At 42.0% G+C, this 22797-nt stretch overlaps 1 protein-coding gene across 2 annotated transcripts in view; it reads left to right on the top strand.

Moving 5' to 3' along the window:
* The window catches only part of BSDC1 (BSD domain containing 1), a 52332-nt gene extending 34722 nt beyond the window's left edge, over positions 1–17610 (top strand). The window contains exons 8-11 of one of the 2 annotated variants that reach the window (XM_085896735.1): positions 14817–14898; positions 15244–15597; positions 16532–16635; positions 16783–17610. In XM_085896735.1, the coding sequence (XP_085752861.1) occupies positions 14817–14898; positions 15244–15597; positions 16532–16635; positions 16783–16812 (570 nt within the window). In that variant the 3' untranslated portion in view covers positions 16813–17610. Of the gene's footprint in view, positions 1–14816; positions 14899–15114; positions 15598–16531; positions 16636–16782 lie in introns of both variants that reach the window. The other variant, XM_085896734.1, reaches the window with a different exon arrangement.
* Positions 17611–22797: the final 5187 nt, after the last annotated feature.

The raw sequence follows: 22797 nt of genomic DNA, 5'->3' as shown, positions 1-22797 counted from the left end.
TGTGGCCCACGTATAAAGCACACGCCTTCACTTCCTTCTTCATTTGCTGCGATTTTTACCCTGAAGAGTGCAGCACGAAAAGCTTCGGTCACTATTGTGTCGTGTTTGTTTGTATCCATATATATATATATATATATATATATATATATATATATATATATATATATATATATATATATATATATATATATATATATATATATGTTCATTTTATTCTGAGAGGCACTGCAATTTGATGTGGTGTTTTCTTGATTTCTTTTGAGCATGACCTTGGTTGTATTGTTTGTTTTCAACAACTGATGTAATTTATTTTCTTTTGCTTTCTTGAGAAACTATTACCTGTGCAGCTTGGGAAATTGAATTCCTCAGTAAGTGTAAAAAAAAAAAAAAATACATTTTGTACGAGAAACCTTCATGGAGGGATTTTTCTTTTTTTTGCCTTTGGAAGTTTGTTTTATTGAATACCATAAATATATCCCATGTGGATGCAATCTAAAGTTTGTTCCGGTCAGTTGAGTTATTGCTGTTGGAACCGCAGAAACAAGTTTCCAACCAAACTCGTGCTTTGGCCGAAGATTCGCTTTGTATGGATTTATACCCGAGTGGGTTGCGCTTTAAGCAATCTGGCAAAAGGTTGACAATAAATCTCAGGGTTACGTAAATTGGTTTTTATCTTTTTTTTTTTAAAAAAGGAATGCCAGTTTTTGTGGGACCGACAATAATATGTCACCTTCCAGGTGTAATGTGAGTTGCATCGAGGATGTTTTATTTGAAACGAAACAGCCTTTAGTCAATGTGTCCGATTTATTATCGTTATTGTTGATAAATTGATTTTTTAATGAATCTTGTACTCCTTTTTTATTTTGCTTTTATTACTACATATTATACAACGATGATCTTCTGTTATTCTGATTTTACCTTAGGCTCCGAGAAGTAGTTATTTATTTGTGCGGAATTGGTTCAAATGCCATTGTTTTGTGGATTCAATAATTCAGCCAAAGTTTTCCTGGCACATTTTCGGTAATCTCCACCGTATTGTTTGCAAACACATTAATAATTATCAGTTCTTGGTGACGTTTTGCTTGTGATCGATTGTCTTCTTTTTCTTGTTAAACTTTCTCGGGTACCATGCTCATATCACAGGGGAAGGCTTATTACTGTTGTGGGGTTTGTTTCCACGGTTAGTGCCCCTAATTTTTAATGGTATCACACAGTTTCAAAGACCACCCCCCCTCCCCCTTCCAAGGAGTACTAAACCACCATTTAGAATGTTTCTTCTTCCTGAATCCCAATTTCCGATTTGTATCAAATTCCATGATGTGTCTCGGAGCTGGCTGGGACTTTCAGAATGAAATTTTGCATCAATATTGTGAATAGGAGAATGCAGGGTTGACATTTTTTGACCTTATAATTTTTAAGGTCATGATGTAGTTAAAGACAATAAAACATTTTTCACCAAAACTCGACCAAGGTTTGTCAGATCAGAACGAAATTGCCCTCTCCAAATGGCCGACAGCAAGGCGCATTTACGCTTCATTTACATTATACCCTTCCAGGTTAAATGTCAACATCTTACACCCTTAAGAGTAATAAACCTCCATTTAGGTTTTCCCCACTTTTTTCTGCCAATGTCCGAGCTGTATTTCGGAGCTGTCTAGGACTTTCACAATGAAATTTTGCATCAATACTTTGAATATAAAGTACGCGGGGTTCACACTTGTTTTTTTTTAAACTTTGACCTAATAAAGTTAGTTTGACCTTGCCATGACCCAATTAAACACTTTAACATTGTTCATCAAAACTCAACGAAGGTTTCTCCGATTGGAACAAAATTGCCCTCTCCAGAGCATAGAGCAGGGCACGTTTACATTTGATTTACATCATACCTCTCTGGGTTTAAACTCAAGGTCAAATGGCAGTCTGAAAGAAGTAACACTTTTTTTGTTGTTGTGTTGTCATCGCTCAATTCTGTGAATGTGGAATCTCATACATCTTGGCCTTCCAAGATGTTCTTGCATCATAATACCGAACTTGCACTGAAGTTGTGCACCTGATATTTGATTCGTCTCCTTGACATACTTTTTTCAGATTGTGTCCAAATTAACAAAAAACATGTATTTGATCATGACTTGAATAATTTTCCTTCAATTGTCATGATGTTGAGTTTTGTGGATAGATTGTACATGGGGATACATTTTTTAAATTTACACTATCCCAATGTTTAAGGTCAAAGTTATATCAAAGGTCAAGGACAAAGGTCAAAGTCCAAACAAAATATGCCATAGTGGGCCAAGGGTAAGCCAGGGGAGGCTATGTATACAAAAAAATGAAATTTCTCCATGCATCTTTTTCATTTATTATTTTTTAACGATGATTCCAGCTGTATCATGGCCTGGATATGTGCTGATTGACTATTTATAACTGATATCCGATTGTTACTTACGAAATCTAAAGATTTCGTAAGTATATTGATTGCTTCCGTCCTCTGTTTATTACTTACGAAATCTGAAGATTTCGTAAGTATATTGATGACTTCCGTCATCTGTTTGTGTGTTTATTTGTGTGTGTTTGTTTGTTTGTAGGCACGATAACTCGAGAACGGAAGAAGCAACCAATGTCAAATTACACCATGTGTTTCAGGAGGGTGATGGCAAGGGCTGATTAGATTTTGGTCAAAATCGGTCAAAGGTCAAGGTCACAGTGAGGTCAAACATTCGATTTTTGATTAATTTGGAGAGAATCATCGTAGAAACTTCTGGTTTGCGTCGCTACCTTCTCGAGAGACAGCTTTTATTAGACAAGGTCAGAGGTCAAGTTGACGATTTCGTAAGTACCAGTCTATGACTGCTTGTTTGTGTGTTTGTTACTTACGAAATCTGAAGATTTCTTAAGTATATTGTTGACTTCCGTCCTCTGTTTGTGTGTTTGTTTGTAGGCACGATTAACTCGAGAACGGAAGGAGCTACCAATGTCAAATTACACCACGTGATTCAGGAGCGTGATGGATAGCGCTGATTTATATTTTGGTCAAAAACGTTCAAAAGTCAAGGTCACAGTGAGGTCAAACATCCAAAAAAAGTGATAACTCGAGAACGGAAGAAGCTCCCAATGTCAAATTACAGCACGTGATTCAGGAGGGTGATGGCTAGCGCTGATTAGATTTTGGTCAAGGTCACAGTGAGGTCAAACATTCGATTTTTGATGGTTTGGTACAGAATCATTGTAGAAACTTCTGGTTTGCGTCGCTACCTTCTCGAGAGACAGCTTTTATGAGACAAGGTCAGAGGTCAAGTTGACGATTTCGTAAGTACCACTCTATGACTGCTTGTTTGTTACTTACGAAATCTTTAGATTTCGTAAGTATATTGATGACTTCAGTCGTGTGTGTGTGTGTGTGTGTGTGTGTGTGTGTGTGTGTGTGTGTGTGTGTGTGTGTGTGTGTGTGTGTGTGTGTGTGTGTGTGTGTGTGTGTGTGTGTGTGTGTGTGTGTGTGTGTGTGTGTGTGTGTGTGTGTGTGTGTGTGTGTTTATGTGTTTCTTTGTGGGCACGATAACTCGAGAACGGAAGAAGCTACCAATGTCACATTACACGACGTGATTCAGGACGGTGATGGCTTGCGCTGATTAGATTTTGGTCAAAATCGGTCAAAGGTCATGGTCACAGTCAGGTCAAACATAATTCCAGAAATTCCTGTGGAGAAATGGAGTATTTTTGCTTCGGTCAACGTTACGAGTTCGTTTTAACTTCGACTTTAATTTTGTCTTCGGTTTTTGCGATCGCTTAGGACGCTTAACACTCGGTTGTCGAAATTCTGGTAGAAATCGGATGTTTTGGAGACGTTTTAAGATTGTACAAAAATATTTCACCCGCCGCGTCACGGCTCGTCACGTGGTGCAGTGAGCTCGAGCAGACGCGTCGTTGAGTCACGTAAAGGTTTTGCGTGTGCGCGCTGACGTCATGGCGCTCGTCCCAGCATCCTTTCGAGTTGGGGGGCGGGGGGGGCGTCAAGTGTGACCTTTACGTTATGTTAATCTGCGGTAACTCAAGAACGGAAGAAGCTTCCAATGTCAAATTGGACCACGTGATTCAGGAGGGTGGTGGCTTGCGCCGATTAGATTTTGGTCAAAATCGGTCAAAGGTCAAGGTCACGGTCACAGTGAGGTCAAACATCCAAAACATTCGATTTTTGATGGTTTGGTACAGAATCATCGTCGAAACTTCTGGTTTGCTTCGCTTCCTTATCTGGAGACGGCTTTTATTAGACAAGGTCAGAGGTCAAGTTGACGATTTCGTAAGTACCAGTCTATGACTGCTTGTTTGTGTGTTTGTTTATTTGTTTGGAGGCACGATAACTCGAGAACGAAAGAAGCTACCAATGTCAAATTACACCATGTGATTCAGGAGGGTGGTGGCGAGCGCTGATTAGATTTTGGTCAAAATCGGTCAAAGGTCCAGGTCACGGTGAGGTCAAACATAATTCCGTAAATTAATGTTGGGAAATGGAGTATTTTTGCTTCGCTCGACGTTACGAGTTCGTTTTAACTTCAATTTTAATTTTGTCTTCGGTTTTTGCGATCGCTTCGGACGCTTAAAACTCGGTTGTCGAAATTCTGGTAAAAATCGAATGTTTTGGAGACGTTTTAAGATTGTATAAAAATATTTCACTTGACCCGTCACAGGTCGTCCCATGATGCATTGCGCTCGAGCAGACGTGTCATTGACCCACGTAAAGGTTTTGTGTGTGCGCGCTGAGTGTTTTCGATAATGATGGTGTTTAAAGGTCATTTTTTTTATCCCAATAAAGGTTATCGTCGCATGCCTGACTCGCTGAGCCGTCGGATTATGAAAAGGTTGTTGATGGATGGCTGAATATTACGGTTTTGTGACTTTGATAAAAGAATATTGAATAATTGCGTGGAGAAATGGAGATTTTTGCTTTGCTTGACATTACGAGTTCGTTTTAACTTCGATTTTAATTTTGTCTTCGGTTTTTGCGATCGCTTAGGACGCTTAAAACTCGCTTGTCGGAATTCTGGTAAAAATTGGATGTTTTGGAGACGTTTTAAGATTTTATAAAAAAATATTTCACTCGCGCGTCTCGGGTCGTCACGTGGTGCAGTGCACTTGAGCAGAGGCGGCGTTGACCACGTAAAGGTTTTGCGTGTGCGCGCTGATGATGTTTTCGACAAAGATGGTGTTTAAAAGTCATTTTTTATCCCAATAAAGGTTATCGTTGCATGCCTGACTCGCTAAGCCGTCGGATTATGTAAAGATTGTTGGTGGATGGCCGAATATTACGGTTTTGTGACTTTGATAAAATAATATTAAATAATTGCGTGGATAAATGGAGATTTTTGCTTCGGTCGACGTTACGATTTTTGATGGTTTGGGACAGAATCATCGTAGAAACTTCTGGTTTGCATCGCCACCTTCTCGAGAGACAGCTTTTATTAGACAAGGGCAAAGGTCAAGGTGACGATTTAATAATATAAGTTCCAGTCTCTGACTGCTTGTTACTTACGAAATCTAAAGATTTCGTAAGTATATTGATGACTTCCGTCCTCTGTTTGTTACTTGACGAAATCTACGATTTTGCCAAGTGTGTTGGTCGGTTTAATTTGTTTGTTTGTGTGTACGTCTCGCTCTACAGGTCGCATTTCGAGTCGGAATGTCATGGAACTTCACCAATGGACTTATTGGCCACCAGAATAGAACCCTATAACTTTTGGCATGTCAAAGGTCAAGGTCAGGAAAAATTCCTGAAAATCGCGAAAATCCGTATCTTTTAGCATGGGCCGATTTTCAAAAATTCATGTCTCCGCCAAATCTTAACGGATTCCTTTCAAATTTGAAACACGGACGGAGGAGGGGAGTATCTTTGACTGGATTAAAAATTGGTCACATCCGTGATTGATTACGGAGGTGACAGGTATTTTATTTTAATTTTTTTTGCTTGTTGACCCTAAAAACTATGTTTCACCCCAAAAATACCGATTATGGCTCAATATTCTCGATGGTACGCGATCTTGTTGAATTTCATCAAGTCCTGGCCCGATGGGCCATTTTTCTTTGTTTGTTACTTACGAAATCTAAAGATTTCGTAAGTATATTGATGACTTCCGTTTCTTTTTTTTTACTTACGAAATCTAAAGATTTCGTAAGTATATTGATGCCTTCCGTTTCTGTTTGTTTGTTTGTTAGTTTGTTTGTTTGTTAGTTAGTTTGTTTGTTTGTAGGCACGATAACTCGAGAACGGAAGAAGCTACCAATGTCAAATTACACCACGTGATTCGGGAGGGTGATGGCTCATGCTGATTAGATTTTGGTCAAAATCGGTCAAAGGTCAAGGTCACAGTGAGGTCAAATATTCGAATTTTGATGGTTTGGTACAGATAACTCGAGAACGGAAGAAGCTCCCAATGTCAAGTTACACCACGTGATTCAGGAGGGTGATGGCTCGTGCTGATTAGATTTTGGTCAAAATCGGTCAAAGGTCAAGGTCACAGTGAGGTCAAACATAATTCCGTAAATTCACGTGGAGAAATGGAGTATTTTTGCTTCGCTCGACGTTATGAGTTCGTTTTAACTTCGATTTTAATTTTGTCTTCGGTTTTTGCGATCGCTTAGGACGCTTAAAACTCGGTTGTCGAAATTCTGGTAAAAATCGAATGTTTTGGAGACGTTTTAAGATTATATAAAAATATTTCACTCGACGCGTCACAGGTCGTCCCATGATGCATTGCGCTCGAGCAGACGTGTCGTTGACCCACGTAAAGGTTTTGTGTGTGCGCGCTGAGTGTTTTCGATAATGATGGTGTTTAAAAGTCATTTTTTTTATCCCAATCAAGGTTATCCTCGCATGCCTGACTCGCTGAGCCGTCGGATTATGAAAAGGTTGTTGGTGGATGGCCGAATATTACGGTTTTGTGATTTTGATAAAAGAATATTGAATAATTGCGTGGAGAAATGGAGATTTTTGCTTTGCTCGACATTACGAGTTCGTTTTAACTTCGATTTTAATTTTGTCTTCGGTTTTTGCGATCGCTTAGGACGCTTAAAACTCGCTTGTCGAAATTCTGGTAAAAATCGGATGTTTTGGAGACGTTTTAAGATTTTATAAAAAATATTTCACTCGACGCGTCACGGGTCGTCCCATGATGCAGTGTGCTCGAGCAGACGGGTCGTTGAGTGACGTTAAGGTTTTGCGTGGAGAAATGGAATATTTTTGCTTCACTCGACCTTACGAGTTCGTTTTAACTTCGATTTTAATTTTGTCTTCGGTTTTTGTGATCGCTTTGGACGCTTAAAACTCGGTTGTCAAAATTCTGGAACAGCGATGAATAACTGATATATATATATATATATAATAAATAATAAGTCTTTTATCAGATTCTTCTGAAAAGTAATACACCTATTATCTGGCATATTCTGCTGGGACTGAATCACTTTTTTTTAAAAATAAAAACAAAAAAATGGAATTTTTATGAGAAATCGAGTTTTTGTCTGGGACTCATTATCTGCAAACTACAGGGTAAAATCGTAGACCACAATGAATTCAGAATTCAAGCTCCCCTTGGGCTTCTGACTGATTCATGCTTTTATTAGACAAGGTCAGAGGTCAAGTTGACGATTTCGTAAGTACCAGTCTATGACTGCTTGTTTGTGTGTTTGTTTGTACGCACGATAACTCGAGAACGGAAGAAGCTACCAATGTCAAATTACACCACGTGATTCAGGAGGGTGATGGCTCGCGCGGATTAGATTTTGGTCAAAATCGGTCAAAGGTCAAGGTCCCAGTGAGGTCAAACATTCAATTTTTGATGGTTTGGTACAGAATCATCGTAGAAACTTCTGGTTTGCGTTGCTACCTTCTCTGGAGACAGGTTTTATTAGACAAGGTCAGAGGTCAAGTTGACGATTTCATTATTACCAGTCTATGACTGCTTGTGTGTTTGTTTGTCGGCACGATAACTCAAGAACGGAAGAAGCTACCAATGTCAAATTACACCACGTGATTCAGGAGGGTGATGGCGAGCGCTGATTAGACTTTGGTCAAAATCGGTCAAAGGTCATGGTCACAGTGAGGTCAAACATAATTCCGTAAATTCCTGTGGAGAAATGGAGTATTTTTGCTTCGGTCGACGTTAAGAGTTCGTTTTAACTTTGATTTGAATTTTATCTTTGGTTTTTGCGATCGCTTAGGACGCTTAACACTCGCTTGTCGAAATTCTGGTAAAAATCGAATGTTTTGGAGACGTTTTAACATTGTATAAAAATATTTCACCCGCCATGTCACGGCTCGTCATGTGGTGCAGTGCGCCTGAGCCAATGCGTTGTTGAGGCACGTAAAGGTTTTTGCCTGTGCGCGCTGACAGTGTTTTCGATAAAGATGGTGTTTAAAAGTCATTTTTCATCCCAATAAAGCTTATCGTCGCATGCCTGACTCGCTAAGCCGTCGGATGGTATAAAGATTGTTTGTGGATGGCCGAATATTACAGTTTTATGGCTTTGATAAAATAATATTAAATAATTCCGTAAATTCCTGTGAAAAAATGGAGGATTTTTGCTTCGGTCGACGTTTCGAGTTCGTTTTCACTTCGGTTTTAATTCTGTCTTCGTTTTTTGCAATCGCTAAGGACGCTTAACACTCTGTTGTCAAAATTCTGGTAAAAATCGGATGTTTTGGAGACGCTTTAAGATTGTATGAAAATATTTCACCCGCCGCGTCACGGATCGTCACGTGGCGCAGCGCTCGAGCAGACGCGTCGTTGAGTCACGTAAAGGTTTTGCGTGTGCGCCCTGACGTCATGGCGCTCGCCCCGGCGTTCTTTCGAGTTGGGGGGGGCGTCGAGTGTGACCGTTACGTTACGTTAATCCGCAGTAACTCGAGAACGGAAGAAGCTACCAATGTCAAATTACACGACGTGATTCAGGAGGGTGATGGCTAGCGCTGATTATATTTTGGTCAGAATCGGTCAAAGATCAATGTCACAGTGAGGTCAAACATAATTCCGTAAATTCATGTGTAGAAATGGAGTATTTTTGCTTTGGTCGACGTTACGAGTTCGTTTTAACTTTGATTTTAATTTTGTCTTCGGTTTTTGCGATCGTTTAGGACGCTTAAAACTCGGTTGTCGAAATTTTGGTAAAAATTGGATGTTTTGGTGACGTTTTAAGATTGTATAAAAAATATTTCACTCGCCGCGTCACGGGTCGTCACTTGGTGCAGCACGCTCGAGCAGAGGCGCGTTGTGTCACGTAATGGTTTTCCGTGTGCGCGCTGACGGTGTTTTCGATAAAGATGGTGTTTAAAAGTCATTTTATCCCAATAAATGTTGTCTTTGCATGCCTGACTCGCTGAGCCGTCGGATTATGAAAAGGTTGTTGGTGGATGGCCGAATATTACGGTTTTGTGATTTTGATAAAAGAATATTGAATAATTGCGTGGAGAAATGGAGATTTTTGCTTTGCTCGACATTACGAGTTCGTTTTAACTTCGATTTTAATTTTGTCTTCGGTTTTTGCGATCGCTTAGGACGCTTAAAACTCGCTTGTCGAAATTCTGGTAAAAATCGGATGTTTTGGAGACGTTTTAAGATTTTATAAAAAATATTGCACTCGACGCGTCACGGGTCGTCCCATGATGCATGATGCAGTGTGCTCGAGCAGACGGGTCGTTGAGTGACGTTAAGGTTTTGCGTGGAGAAATGGAATATTTTTGCTTCACTCGATGTTACGAGTTCGTTTTAACTTCGATTTTAATTTTATCTTCGGTTTTTGTGATCGCTTTGGACGCTTAAAACTCGGTTGTCAAAATTCTGGAACAGCGATGAATAACTGATATATATATATATATATATAATAAGTCTTTTATCAGATTCTTCTGAAAAGTAATACACCTATTATCTGGCATATTCTGCTGGGACTGAATCACTTTTTAAAAAAAAATAAAAACAAAAAAATGGAATTTTTATAAGAAATCGAGTTTTTGTCTGGGACTCATTATCTGCAAACTACAGGGTAAAATCGTAGACCACAATGAATTCAGAATTCCAGCTTCCCTTGGGCTTCTGACTGATTCATGCTTTTATTAGACAAGGTCAGAGGTCAAGTTGACGATTTTGTAAGTACCAGTCTATGACTGCTTGTTTGTGTGTTTGTTTGTAGGCACGATAACTCGAGAACGGAAGAAGCTACCAATGTCAAATTACACCACGTGATTCAGGAGGGTGATGGCTCGCGCTGATTAGATTTTGGTCAAAATCGGTCAAAGGTCAAGGTCCCAGTGAGGTCAAACATTCAATTTTTGATGGTTTGGTGCAGAATCATCGTAGAAACTTCTGGTTTGCGTCGCTACCTTCTCTGGAGACAGGTTTTATTAGACAAGGTCAGAGGTCAAGTTGACGATTTCGTAAGTACCAGTCTATGACTGCTTGTTTGTGTGTTTGTTTGTAGGCACGATAACTCGAGAACGGAAGAAGCTACCAATGTCAAATTACACCACGTGATTCAGGAGGGTGATGGCTCGCGCTGATTAGATTTAGGTCAAAATCGGTCAAAGGTCAAGGTCCCAGTGAGGTCAAACATTCAATTTTTGATGGTTTGGTACAGAATCATCGTAGAAACTTCTGGTTTGCGTCGCTACCTTCTCTGGAGACAGGTTTTATTAGACAAGGTCAGAGGTCAAGTTGACGATTTCATAAGTACCAGTCTATGACTGCTTGTGTGTTTGTTTGTCGGCACGATAACTCGAGAACGGAAGAAGCTACCAATGTCAAATTACACCACGTGATTCAGGAGGGTGATGGCTTGCGCTGATTCGATTTTGGTCAAAATCGATCAAAGGTCACAGTGAGGTGAAACATCCAAAACATGATAACTCGAGAACGGAAGCTACCAATGTCAAATTACACCACGTGATTCAGGAGGGTGATGGCTTGCGCTGATTCGATTTTGGTCAAAATCGATCAAAGGTCACAGTGAGGTGAAACATCCAAAACATGATAACTCGAGAACGGAAGCTACCAATGTCAAATTACACCTCGTGATTCAGGAGGGTGATGGCGAGCGCTGATTAGATTTTGGTCAAAATAGATCAAAGGTCAAAGGTCACAGTGAGGTAAAACATCCAAAACATGATAACTTGAGAACGGAAGAAGCTACCAATGTCAAATTACACCACGTGATTCAGGAGGGTGATGGCGAGCGCTGATTAGATTTTGGTCAAAATCGGTCAAAGGTCATGGTCACAGTGAGGTCAAACATAGTTCCATAAATTCCTGTGGAGAAATGGAGTATTTTTGCTTCGGTCGACGTTACGAGTTCGTTTTAACTTCGATTTTAATTTTATCTTCGGTTTTTGCGATCGCTTAGGACGCTTAACACTCGCTTGTCGAAATTCTGGTAAAAATCGAATGTTTTGGAGACGTTTTAACATTGTATAAAAATATTTCACCCGCCATGTCACGGCTCGTCACGTGGTGCAGTGCGCCTGAGCCAACGCGTTGTTGAGGCACGTAAAGGTTTTGCCTGTGCGCGCTGACAGTGTTTTCGATAAAGATGGTGTTTAAAAGTCATTTTTCATCCCAATAAAGCTTATCGTCGCATGCCTGACTCGCTAAGCCGTCGGATGGTATAAAGATTGTTTGTGGATGGCCGAATATTATAGTTTTATGACTTTGATAAAATAATATTAAATAATTCCGTAAATTCCTGTGAAAAAATGGAGGATTTTTGCTTCGGTCGACGTTTCGAATTCGTTTTCACTTCGGTTTTAATTCTGTCTTCGTTTTTTGCAATCGCTAAGGACGCTTAACACTGTTGTCAAAATTCTGGTAAAAATCGGATGTTTTGGAGACGCTTTAAGATTGTATAAAAATATTTCACCCGCCGCGTCACGGATCGTCACGTGGCGCAGCGCTCGAGCAGACGCGTCGTTGAGTCACGTAAAGGTTTTGCGTGTGCGCCCTGACGTCATGGCGCTCGCCCCGGCGTTCTTTCGAGTTGGTGGGGGGGGTGGGCGTCGAGTGTGACCGTTACGTTACCTTAATCCGCAGTAACTCGAGAACGGAAGAAGCTACCAATGTCAAATTACACGACGTGATTCAGGAGGGTGATGGCTAGCGCTGATTATATTTTGGTCAAAATCGGTCAAAGGTCAAGGTCACAGTGAGGTCAAACATAATTCCGTAAATTCATGTGTAGAAATGGAGTATTTTTGCTTTGGTCGACGTTACGAGTTCGTTTTAACTTTGATTTTAATTTTGTCTTCGGTTTTTGCGATCGTTTAGGACGCTTAAAACTCGGTTGTCGAAATTTTGGTAAAAATCGGATGTTTTGGAGACGTTTTAAGATTGTATAAAAAATATTTCACTCGCCGCGTCACGGGTCGTCACTTGGTGCAGCGCTCTCGAGCAGAGGCGCGTTGAGTCACGTAATGGTTTTCCGTGTGCGCGCTGACGGTGTTTTCGATAAAGATGGTGTTTAAAAGTCATTTTATCCCAATAAATGTTGTCTTTGCATGCCTGACTCGCTAAGCCGTCAGATTTGTAAAGATTGTTGGTGGATGGCCGAATATTACGGTTTTGTGACTTTGATAAAATAATATGAAATAATTGCGTGGAGAAATGGAGATTTTGCTTCGCCAGGAGATACCAGTCTATGACTGCTTGTTTGTTTGTTTGTTTTACAATGGAAAAGGAGAGCTTGTCTTCACCAATCTTTTTCTTTTCTTTTTTTTCGGTCATCTCTTCGGGCATGACCTAATAATATGGGTGTCGATGTCCTTCGATCCATCCATTCACAATGAAGTTGAAGCGGGAGATCTGGTCATTAGTGATCCTGATAGTGGTCAATGAGACGTGCACGATGGTATGACTTTCAAGGTCACCGAAGGTGAAGGTCAAGGTCACGATGCCTTTGAAGTTGCGAAAAATGACGATTTTCAAATTCTATCTCCTCTGCCATTTCTCAAGCGATCTTGAATTTGATTGTAGCATGTGAATCTATGGGACAATATCTAAATTTGGTCGGGCCGGATTTTCGATATTCGCTTTCGTTTTTGTGTCACGTGACTTCAAAGTTGGCAAAAAATGCGATAATGACGATTTTCAAAATCTATCTCTTCCTACATTTCTCAAGCGATCTTGAATTTGATTGTGGCATTTGAATGCATGGGACAATATCTAAATTTGGTCCTGACGGATTTTCGAATTCCGCTTTCGTTTTCGCGTCATGTGACTTCAAAGTTTGCAAAAACTGCCCGACCTGCAGGAGGCTATATATTCTCTACTGGGCATGGTAAAAGTTAGTGAATGGTGTCATTGCATCGCAGCTGACGTTGTCTTTCATCCCTATTCGAAAGAATACCGATATCTTTGAATACGTACACATCATGTTACTGAATTTTGCTTAAACTGCTTCATGTAGTTGCAAAATGACGATTTAAAAAATCTATCTCCTCCTACATTTCTTAAGTTATCTTGAATTTGATTGTGGCATATGCATCTATGGGACAATATCTAGATTTTGTCGGGCCGGGTTTTCGATATTCGCTTTCGTTTTCGTGTCACGTGACCTCAAAGTTGGCCAAAAATCCCTCCTGACCCGAGAACACTACACCCTCGTAACAGGAACTCATGCTTGTGAAGGTCGTTCTCGTGCTTGGTATTCGTTAACTCTCAGTTTGTGACTCCTATTATATAATCTGCCTGCCTGCCCGCCCGCAGCCTGCCTGCCTGCCCATAGCATAGCTTTTTAGGTTACCCCCACTCATAGCTGAATGTCTCCACCAAATCGGCAAATTGCCATAGGCCTAGGTCATAGAAGCTATCGGAATCGAAAACTATCGGATGGCATATCGTTATGTGTTTAATATACGTCAAAGTGCTGGAAAACAATAGAGAGATCTCCATTGTTTTCCAGCACTTTGATATACGCCATCCTTCTTTTGACACGAATATTGATCAGCAGCCGACACAATGGGATAGGTGTCCAGTCATGAAGTTTTTACAGTGTTATTGTGTTTTTGATATTTCTGGTGTTTAGCACTGCTTCGTCAAATAATCGCCATGTGCGATTGCGATATTTCCGGTTTCCTTACGCGTTTATCTTATGTTGTACACATTTAAACATTATTCCTGCATATAGTGCACAGTCATCGGTTGTCTTGGTCATCGGTTGGTCCAGTGGAGTCCACTGGAATATTCTGAACTGAACGGACAGAACTGTGGATAGTAAGAGTGAGTAGTGTGGTGTCGTCAATGTTGTTGTTGCACTTTTTATAAGAGATTGGAAAACAAAAAGGCTCGGCCTACGTATCTACCCATCAAATCCACTGACTGACTGGTTTGTGTCGTAGTTGTCTGTCTGCCATTTGCTACTGTACCTACCTACTCTACTACATAGAGTGATAGTGATTATACCACCTACTTCTACGGACTCTTGGCCATATACCTACTGGACATTATTTGACGGACTCGTTGGCATTAGTGCAGAGGAGAGTATAGTATATAAATTTGGTGATTGGTGTCCAGTAGACAGCTACAGCTGTGTGGTAAGTCAGGAATAAACCCTATTCGGCTCTCGTCGGAACACTGTAACACCATTTTATTTTAACACCTGGAAGGCTAGTTTCTTGCAGAGATGACCGTCACTCCCACACGGGTATATTTTTTTTCAAAAAAATGAAGTACCTTTAGCTTCAGTCACTCGATTGCTTTTGTTCTTTTGTTAATGTTTTAGTCCTGATTGCAGTAATAGCCTTTTTGACTGATTTGCTCGGTAAATGCTTTTCAAACTACGATATTTTGTTCTAGGGAGAGGCGAGAAGGGCAGAGCTGGTGAAACGTGCTCATCCACGCAGTGACGAACCAGTGCTTTCCTGGGAAGATGAGGAAGGTTCGACTTGTTCTCATAATTCCTTCAATTTAGTGCATTGACACTTGTTTGTAAATGCTTTTGTACCATTTTAATGGGTATCCTCAAACAGTTTGGGACCATGTCCAATGACATTTTCATTGAAGGGTCTGTAACACTGAATAGATGTGTGTTTTCAGAACAGATGAGTTACGTTCTGTTTTGCACACTGACTCTTCAGACATGTGCCCCTTGCAGATGAAATTCTCAAAGCTCCCACGAGTAACCTTTTGCCTGATCAGGAATGCATCATCACTGGAATGGAACACTCGTCTTCTAACCCCGAGGCATATGAGTGTCGGACTGAACATTTATCTGATGCCACAGATGGCGGGTCCACTCGTACGGCTGTGGACCATTTGCACTCTTCACCTGAATCGCAGTCACAGGCCACGGCTGTTTTGAGTCCTGGGATAGTCCACGATCCCTGTGATGATGATGATGATGATGATGATGATGATGATGAGCCTTGTGATGGTGTGACCATCTCGAGCACGGAGGACACACTTTCGACTCTAACCCTGGCAGCCTCGGATTCGGTCGTAGCCTTGACAGAAGCTGATGGTACATCAAGCACGGAGATGAGGCGTGTGGCTGCAAATAGAGAAGATAGTGCGGATCTGCGCGTTTACGATCTACGGTCGGACAGTGACAAGTCGACACCTACTAGTGGCAAGATCGGTGAGATTGATTATTGGCGCTTAACCTACTGAACGATTTGGTCCAGGGAAGAAACAAATTATCTTCCCACCAGCATGCACGTTGCCACGCCTATCATTTAAATCAATTTGAATGTGGTTCTTTTGTGAATTTGCAAATCGTTCGTATTTTTATTTTGTTTTGTTTTTGGACGGTAATTTATATGGTTTTGACCTTTTCATTTGCATGATTTTGTAGTTTCTTTGGTGCACAACCCGTTCCTTTTCATTGTTTCCTCTGAAATGCCAATTGCATTATGGGTAATTTTTTTCCATTTTCTGCACGAATTGAGTTGTTTTATTATTGTCGGCATTGTGCGACGCACTTGCTGTGCACATTGTGATAACTTGTACTCAGATCAAGTCTTACAAATCACCTTTTGTGTTTGACACCAGAGGGCAGTGCTTTTCTTGAATGTGCCTCTTTTTTTCTTTTTTTTTTGCTGGTTTATTTTTATTTGATTTGGGCTAACTGGAGTTTACATCTTGCCGACTGATTGTGGTGCTTCTTCATTTATTGCTTTTGATACTTCTGCCTGCTGCGTGCCAGAGAAGATATACAGTGTCTTGTATCAGCCCAGCAATTCGTACCCACTGATAAGTGAGGGTTAAAAGTGGCCAAAGGGTAAAGTGTACTCATCTCTTTCACACCACTTAACAACATTTTTTGCAAAAAAGGCAATGCATTTTGCCAGTAGATTGTTAAAACAGTCCTGCAATAAAATTTGCTGTTTACTAATGGACGTCATAAATATATTTTGTTGATTGGGGTATAAACCATTCTGGCTTGCATTCTCAGTTGGCGGGTTTATTATTTTTATTTTATTAAACTTGTGACATCAGCATTTGATGGTATAATGCACACTTTAAAAAAAAAATAAACTGGGGCGATTGTCATGCACACCATTATTCCTTAGGTTCAAGCACAGATATCAGCGAGGACTGGGAAAAGGACTTTGATTTGGACATGACGGAGGAGGAGATCCAGCAGGCTTTGTCAAAGGCTGACGTTCCTGGACAGGTACAAGTTTTCATGAATAATTTTTTTTCCAGCTATTTCAAGTCTCTGGCATTGATCAGTTATTGTGGTAAAGTTGTTGTTTTGTTTTAATATCCACTGTTTATATTGCATAGCATTGGATTGCTTTGTCTCATTTTCTTGTTGCAGCTGGAAGGAGAATGGGAAGATTGGGAATAGAGGCATCCCCGAGACCCGACACAGTGTTTATGACTCCAGATCGATGATCAGATCCTCGCCATTTCAAATTCTCAAGTAGTCCCACTGGACATGTCAGCATGGGTCATCATGTGAGGTTGAAATGAGGCACAGCACTTTGTCGGATTTGCCAAACGACTATGAACGTTTGCAATTTGCAGCACTTAAATGAACTATGATGGATTCTGTGCAAACATTGGTCCTTGTACATTCGGGTTTCTCATTTATGCTTTTCTAATTGGTCTAGTCAGCATATTTTGATTCAAATAAGGCTACTTTGTATCAAAAGGTGTTGGTTTTGTGGTTATAAAAAGTGTTCAAATGGAGTTTGGTTGCTGTTATTACAAAATTTGTTTTGTGTAGATTGGAAGGACGTAGTACATGAGCTTTTTAATAGGTCTTTACCTTTTGGTACAAATGTTACCCGCAATGTGAGGGAAGGCAAATATATGGTCGTACGTCCTGGGTGCTGTGTGTGCAAGGAGGAAGGAAGGTGTGATTGCAGTATCTTTCTTTAATTTCAGGATGTATGTTGAGCGAGAAACTTTGAAGTCTCAAATGATATGTCTTCAAAACGAGTTGTTTTAATATTGAACCTTACCGTGTGTTACGTCCTACCATTGGCTCTTTCGGTGTACGTTCATAAGAATGAGACTAGCCAACCAACACTCGGTTTCCATTTAGACGTGTACAAAAGCGATGAATGCGTAGTCTTCGTGCACATGACTTATGAATGCCACCCTTGTGTATATGTGATATGAATTAAATGCACTGAAACAAGCCGGTGACGTTTTTTTTTTGGTATGCTTTTCTTTTTGTCACCCATGATTGATTTTGATCATCAAACTTTTATTTCCCATCCTGTGCAAACTGCGTCATGTCCCATGGATAATTTATTCCACGAGATGCAGCCCGGTGTATTTTTGTTTTGATCGGCTGTTCTGGGGGTTCAGGGGAGAAACAAAAAGTTATTTGGCTGAGGCGCCAGTGAGCTGAAGAGGGTTTGTGTCACAATTGACCTTTCTCACCGAGTTTTGCTCGGTGTGCGCATTGCCACGGCATGATGGCAGGCATTAAACAGGAAATCAAATTTTATTTTCTGCTCTTTGTGATATATATATATATATATATATATATATATATATATATATATATATATATATATATATATATATATATATATATATATATATATATATTCCATGGCTATGGATTACTGCAATTTACTGTTTGCATCAAAAAAATTCCACCTTCGCCCCCAACCTCCTCTTTTCACATGAATAAAACTTTAATAGTTGTGTTTTCTGCAACAAATGTATCTTTTAAAGCTTGGCTGCAGTAATTTCCTCTGCTACTACTCCTACAGATGCAACAAGACTGAACATTCAGCAATGCAGAGCCAACATAGATTGCAGCAGATCTGAGAATATGAAAAAACACACACACACACACACACACACACACACACACACACACACACACACACACACACACACACACACACACACACACACACACACACACACACACTGATTACAATCACCTCTTCGGACACAGGTGAATCTAATTAACAGACATGTAAGAGATATTTAAAATAAAAACCCGGCATATCAAACGATACAAACACTTCCACCAGTGCAGGCACGATTGATGCTTCTCTTGCATCAATTATTTTTTCTTTGACACTTTTATCACGATTACACATGTATGATCCAGCAGCACCCAAGATTTTGCCGCACTTCCATCGCTAAACAATGTATTGCTTGACTTGTAGATGTTTTGTTAGTGCTTGTGCTGGTCTTCTATCGTGGTTAGCGATGCCTTTGGATGTGCAGATTCCCAAGATATTTTACCCTCGTGTTTGAGGCGATCTTGTTTTATCAAATCATGAATGGCGGATTCTACATTTGATGTTCTTGTTTATGAAACTGAACCGGTGTCACATGGAGACAAAAAATTTCTTCCACAAGATGACAAAAAATACCCACACTCCATTATTAATTACTAGCAGCCTGCACTTATTACATTTTGTTCATTTCTTGCTGATGTGTGATGGACTTTGGCTTATATGCTTGGTCCAGATATGGCTATTGAGGAAATATCCCAATGGATTCGCACTGGTATGGACATTTGTATTCCCACACATATCAATCAAGTGAAGGTTCATTCCCATCCATGATTTACTCCAGCTTGCGTATCATCACAACCACTATTTCAAGCAGTACCGTGTGCAACGGTCTCTGAAGTCCGATTGTCTGTTCCTCAAAGCAAGTAACCTCTGTAAAAGAGTTGTTGAGGATGCTAAGCAGCAATATGCAGCTTCTGTGGCGGATTAAGTTGCGACTCAGCAACTTGGCTCACGGGACTTTTAGCAGATTTCCAACAGTGGACTTGACCACAATAAATCTTTTATACTTCCTCTCTTTCATGGACCCTGTTACTTCACCTCTGGATAAGGCTAACCTCTTTTAATCGCTTTGTTTCTAATTCTACCCTCAATAATCAGGCACACCCTCTTCCTCATTTTCCATCTCGTACAGACTCTGATATTCCTGTTCCATTTATCACTGTACTCTCGATGCCTCAAAAGTGACTGGTCTTGATGGAATCCCTGTGATTGTATTGAAGATGTGTTGTCCGGACTTGTCATCGATTCTTGCCGAGCAATACAACCTGCGCTTGTCTGCTCCGGTGTTTCCTTCATCCTGGAATGTGGCTTCTGTTGTCCTCTGTTTTCAAGGGTGCTGGTGAGTATTCTGAGCAAAGTAACGATTGCCCTATCAGCCTGCTTCCTGTAATAAGTAAGATGTTTGAATGCTTGATCAATGAACAACTTCTCAGCCATCTGGAGGACAATGAACTTCTCATTGATTGCCAGTATGGCTTTCGCCATTCCCGCTCCACTGGTGATGTGCTATCCTTAATTACGGATCATTTCAACAGGGCATTTCCGATCATCAATTGGATTCAGACTAGGTCACTCGACCCTGGATATTCTGCTTCAGCTCTCCCAACAGCGGATGGAGATCCTCAATGCCAGACATGAAATCAGAGCGATCTCCCTAGACATATCACATGCCTTCCATGCGGTCTGGCACCCTGCCCTGCTCACCAAACTCCCTACCTGTGGTATACAAGGACATCTTCACTCATGGCTCGCAGACTTCCTCTCCTGTCGCAGGCAACGTGTGGCTCATCTCTTCTCTGAGATGAGTTCTCTCATCCCCTCTTCCTGTCCAGGCTGGAGTTATTCAAGGCAGTGTTCTGGGCCCTGTTCTTTTTCTGGTTTTCATCAATGATCTCTCCGACCCTCTGGATAATCCTCTATCTCTTTGCTGATGACTCTACCCTCTGCCGTACCATCTGTCATCCCTCAGATCGGCAAGCAGCACTCTCTGCAGATCTGGATAAAATCACAAGCTGGTCCAACACGTGGAACATTTATTTCAATCCCGACAAATCTCACACTCTCACTTTGTTTCTCCGAAAGGACCATCTGGAACCCCCACCTCCCCATCTACTTTCTCAACAATCCTTGTGAAGAAGTCCTTTCATTCAAGCTTCTGGGTCTCACTATCTGCCATGATCTTTTCTGGGAAAGCCACATTTCCAAGCTGGCCTCCAAAGCTTGTCGCCGACTGGGAATCCTCCATCGTGCAAAGTCCTTCCTTGGCATACCTGAGCTCTTGACCACATACAAAGCTTTCGTTCGCAGCCTGATGGAGTACTGCTCTCCGCTCTGGGCTGGTGCTCCTGCCTCACACCTTTCTCAGCTTCACGCTGTGGAAATCAAGGCATTTTGAATCATTGGTATCTCCCACGATGAAGCTCAGCCTTGGTGTCTCTCACTCTCTTACAGCAGGCAGGTCGTTGGTCTTTCTGTCTTCTACCATCTCCTCTCTGGCCTGCCCCCCCTGCTCTGTCTGTGATATGTCATCCCCCCCCGCCCCACCCATATTTCCGCAGGGCGCTCAAGGTCTGCCAGCAACCCCCTTCTGGTAAAACTACCAAAATCACTGCTCACCTTCACACTTTTTCATTCCTCTTTATTCCCACCTTTGGAACGAATTCCCACATTCTCTTCAATCCCACTCTCCCCTCCAGATCTTCAAAACAGCTGTTCAGGTCAGGTCAGGTATGGGAGCATGTGCCAGAACAGCACGTCGCTGCGTCCACTTTCCGCCGGTACTCCAGGGGCCTCCGTCTGGCCATCCCCCAGGCAGATGTCAAGCCCATCCCCATCTCCTTGAGATGATGGTTAACCTGTTGCAACCATGAGGCACGTGGTCGACCCACTGGCCTCCTCCACTCATGAGACTCCCTCGCTGAGAGAATCTGGTGAGCAGGATCAGAGTCAGGAAAACGAGCCACATGTCCATACAGCCGCAACTGACGCTCACGGACTATGCAGGTAACAAATCTCATCCGAGTCTCTCTCAGCAACCGCTCGTTGGACACAAAATCCGACCAGCGATAGCCAAGGATTCTCCGAAGAGACCTGGTACCAAAGGAATTAAGTCTCCGTCTCAGATCCTTGGTCAGAGTCCAAGTCTCACACCCATAGAGCAAGACTGGAAGTACCAAGGACCTGAAGACTCGGACTTTCGTCCTCCCGCACAGGTACCGGCAGCGCCACACCCCATGATCCAGTGAATCCATGACTCCCCAGGCCCGACCCAGACGTCTATTGACCTCTGACTCGCAGCCAGCAGAGACATAAATATCACTGCCAAGGTAAGTGAATCTCTCCACGACCTCAACATCCTCACCACAAACAGACACAGACAGTACAGCAGCATCCAAGATGTCACCGAAAGCCTGGATCTTAGTTTTGACCCAAGAAACCCGTAATCCCAACGGCTCCGACTCCTCATTCAGCACCTCGAGGGCCCCCAAGAGGATGTCTAAAGTCTCCGCAAAGATGACTGCATCATCTGCAAAGTCAAGGTCCGAGATCTTGACATTCCCAAATGACGCACCGCAACTTGATCTCTCCGACATCCTCCCTAGAATCCAGTCCATACAAGTGCTGAAAAGTGTGGGGGCAAGTACACATCCCTGACGAACTCCAGTAACAACTGGAAATAAGTCAGAGATGGTACCACCACACTTCACAGCACTCTCAGTACCAGAGTAGAGTTCACACATCAGATCGATCAGTTTTGGTGGCACCCCACGAAGACCAAGAATCCTGCAGAGGACATCCCGAATCACTGAATCGAACGCTTTACAGAGATCAACATAGGCTGCAAGCAGCCCTTGCCGAAACTCTCGTCTGCGTTCGGTGAGGACACGAAGTGCAAGGATAGGGTCAATCGTTGACCTCTTTGGTGTAAAGCCTGACTGCTCTGGACGCTGGTGCTCAAGCAGATGGTGGCGAACCCTATCGAGAATTATCCGAGCAAAGACCTTGCCCGGCACTGAGAGTAGCGTCGCCCCTCGGTAGTTGTTGCAGTCTTGGCGATCACGCTTCCCTTTCCAGAGAGGGACAACAAGGCCCCTCTTCCAGTCAGTTGGGATGATGCTTGTGTTCCAGGCAGAGCACAAAACTGCATGCAACGACACGAGTGCAGCATTTCCACCAGCCTTGAGAAGTTCGGCATGGATGCCACAGATCCCTGGAGCTTTGCCCCGTTTCAACTGGTTCACCGCAGCCCGTGTTTCCACAAGCGTAGGTGGACCACAGTTGATTCGAGGGTCATCAACAGGGATTGTAACACCCTTGACGTCCAACTCGACAGTTGGGGGATCAGCCTGGTACAACCGCTCAAAGTAACCGGCCCAGCGGGCCTTCACTTCAGACTCCTCTGTCAAGAGCCCACCACTCTCTGCTCGAACTGTAGTGCTCCGAGGGATGGGCTTGGATGAATGTAATGCGCGAATTCCCCTGTAAGCGGGACGAGAATCACCTGTCCACAGGTGATGCTCTACCCCCTCACAGATTCCTCGCACATAGGCCTCCTTGTC

This window comes from Eptatretus burgeri, chromosome 1 (genome assembly GCF_056783735.1).
Source record: "Eptatretus burgeri isolate ZD-2024b chromosome 1, Ebu_testis_v1, whole genome shotgun sequence".
Classification (NCBI taxonomy): Eukaryota; Metazoa; Chordata; class Myxini; order Myxiniformes; family Myxinidae; genus Eptatretus; species Eptatretus burgeri.
The sequence above is the reverse complement of the archived record's forward strand: the minus strand, read 5'-3'. Positions and strand labels throughout refer to the sequence as shown.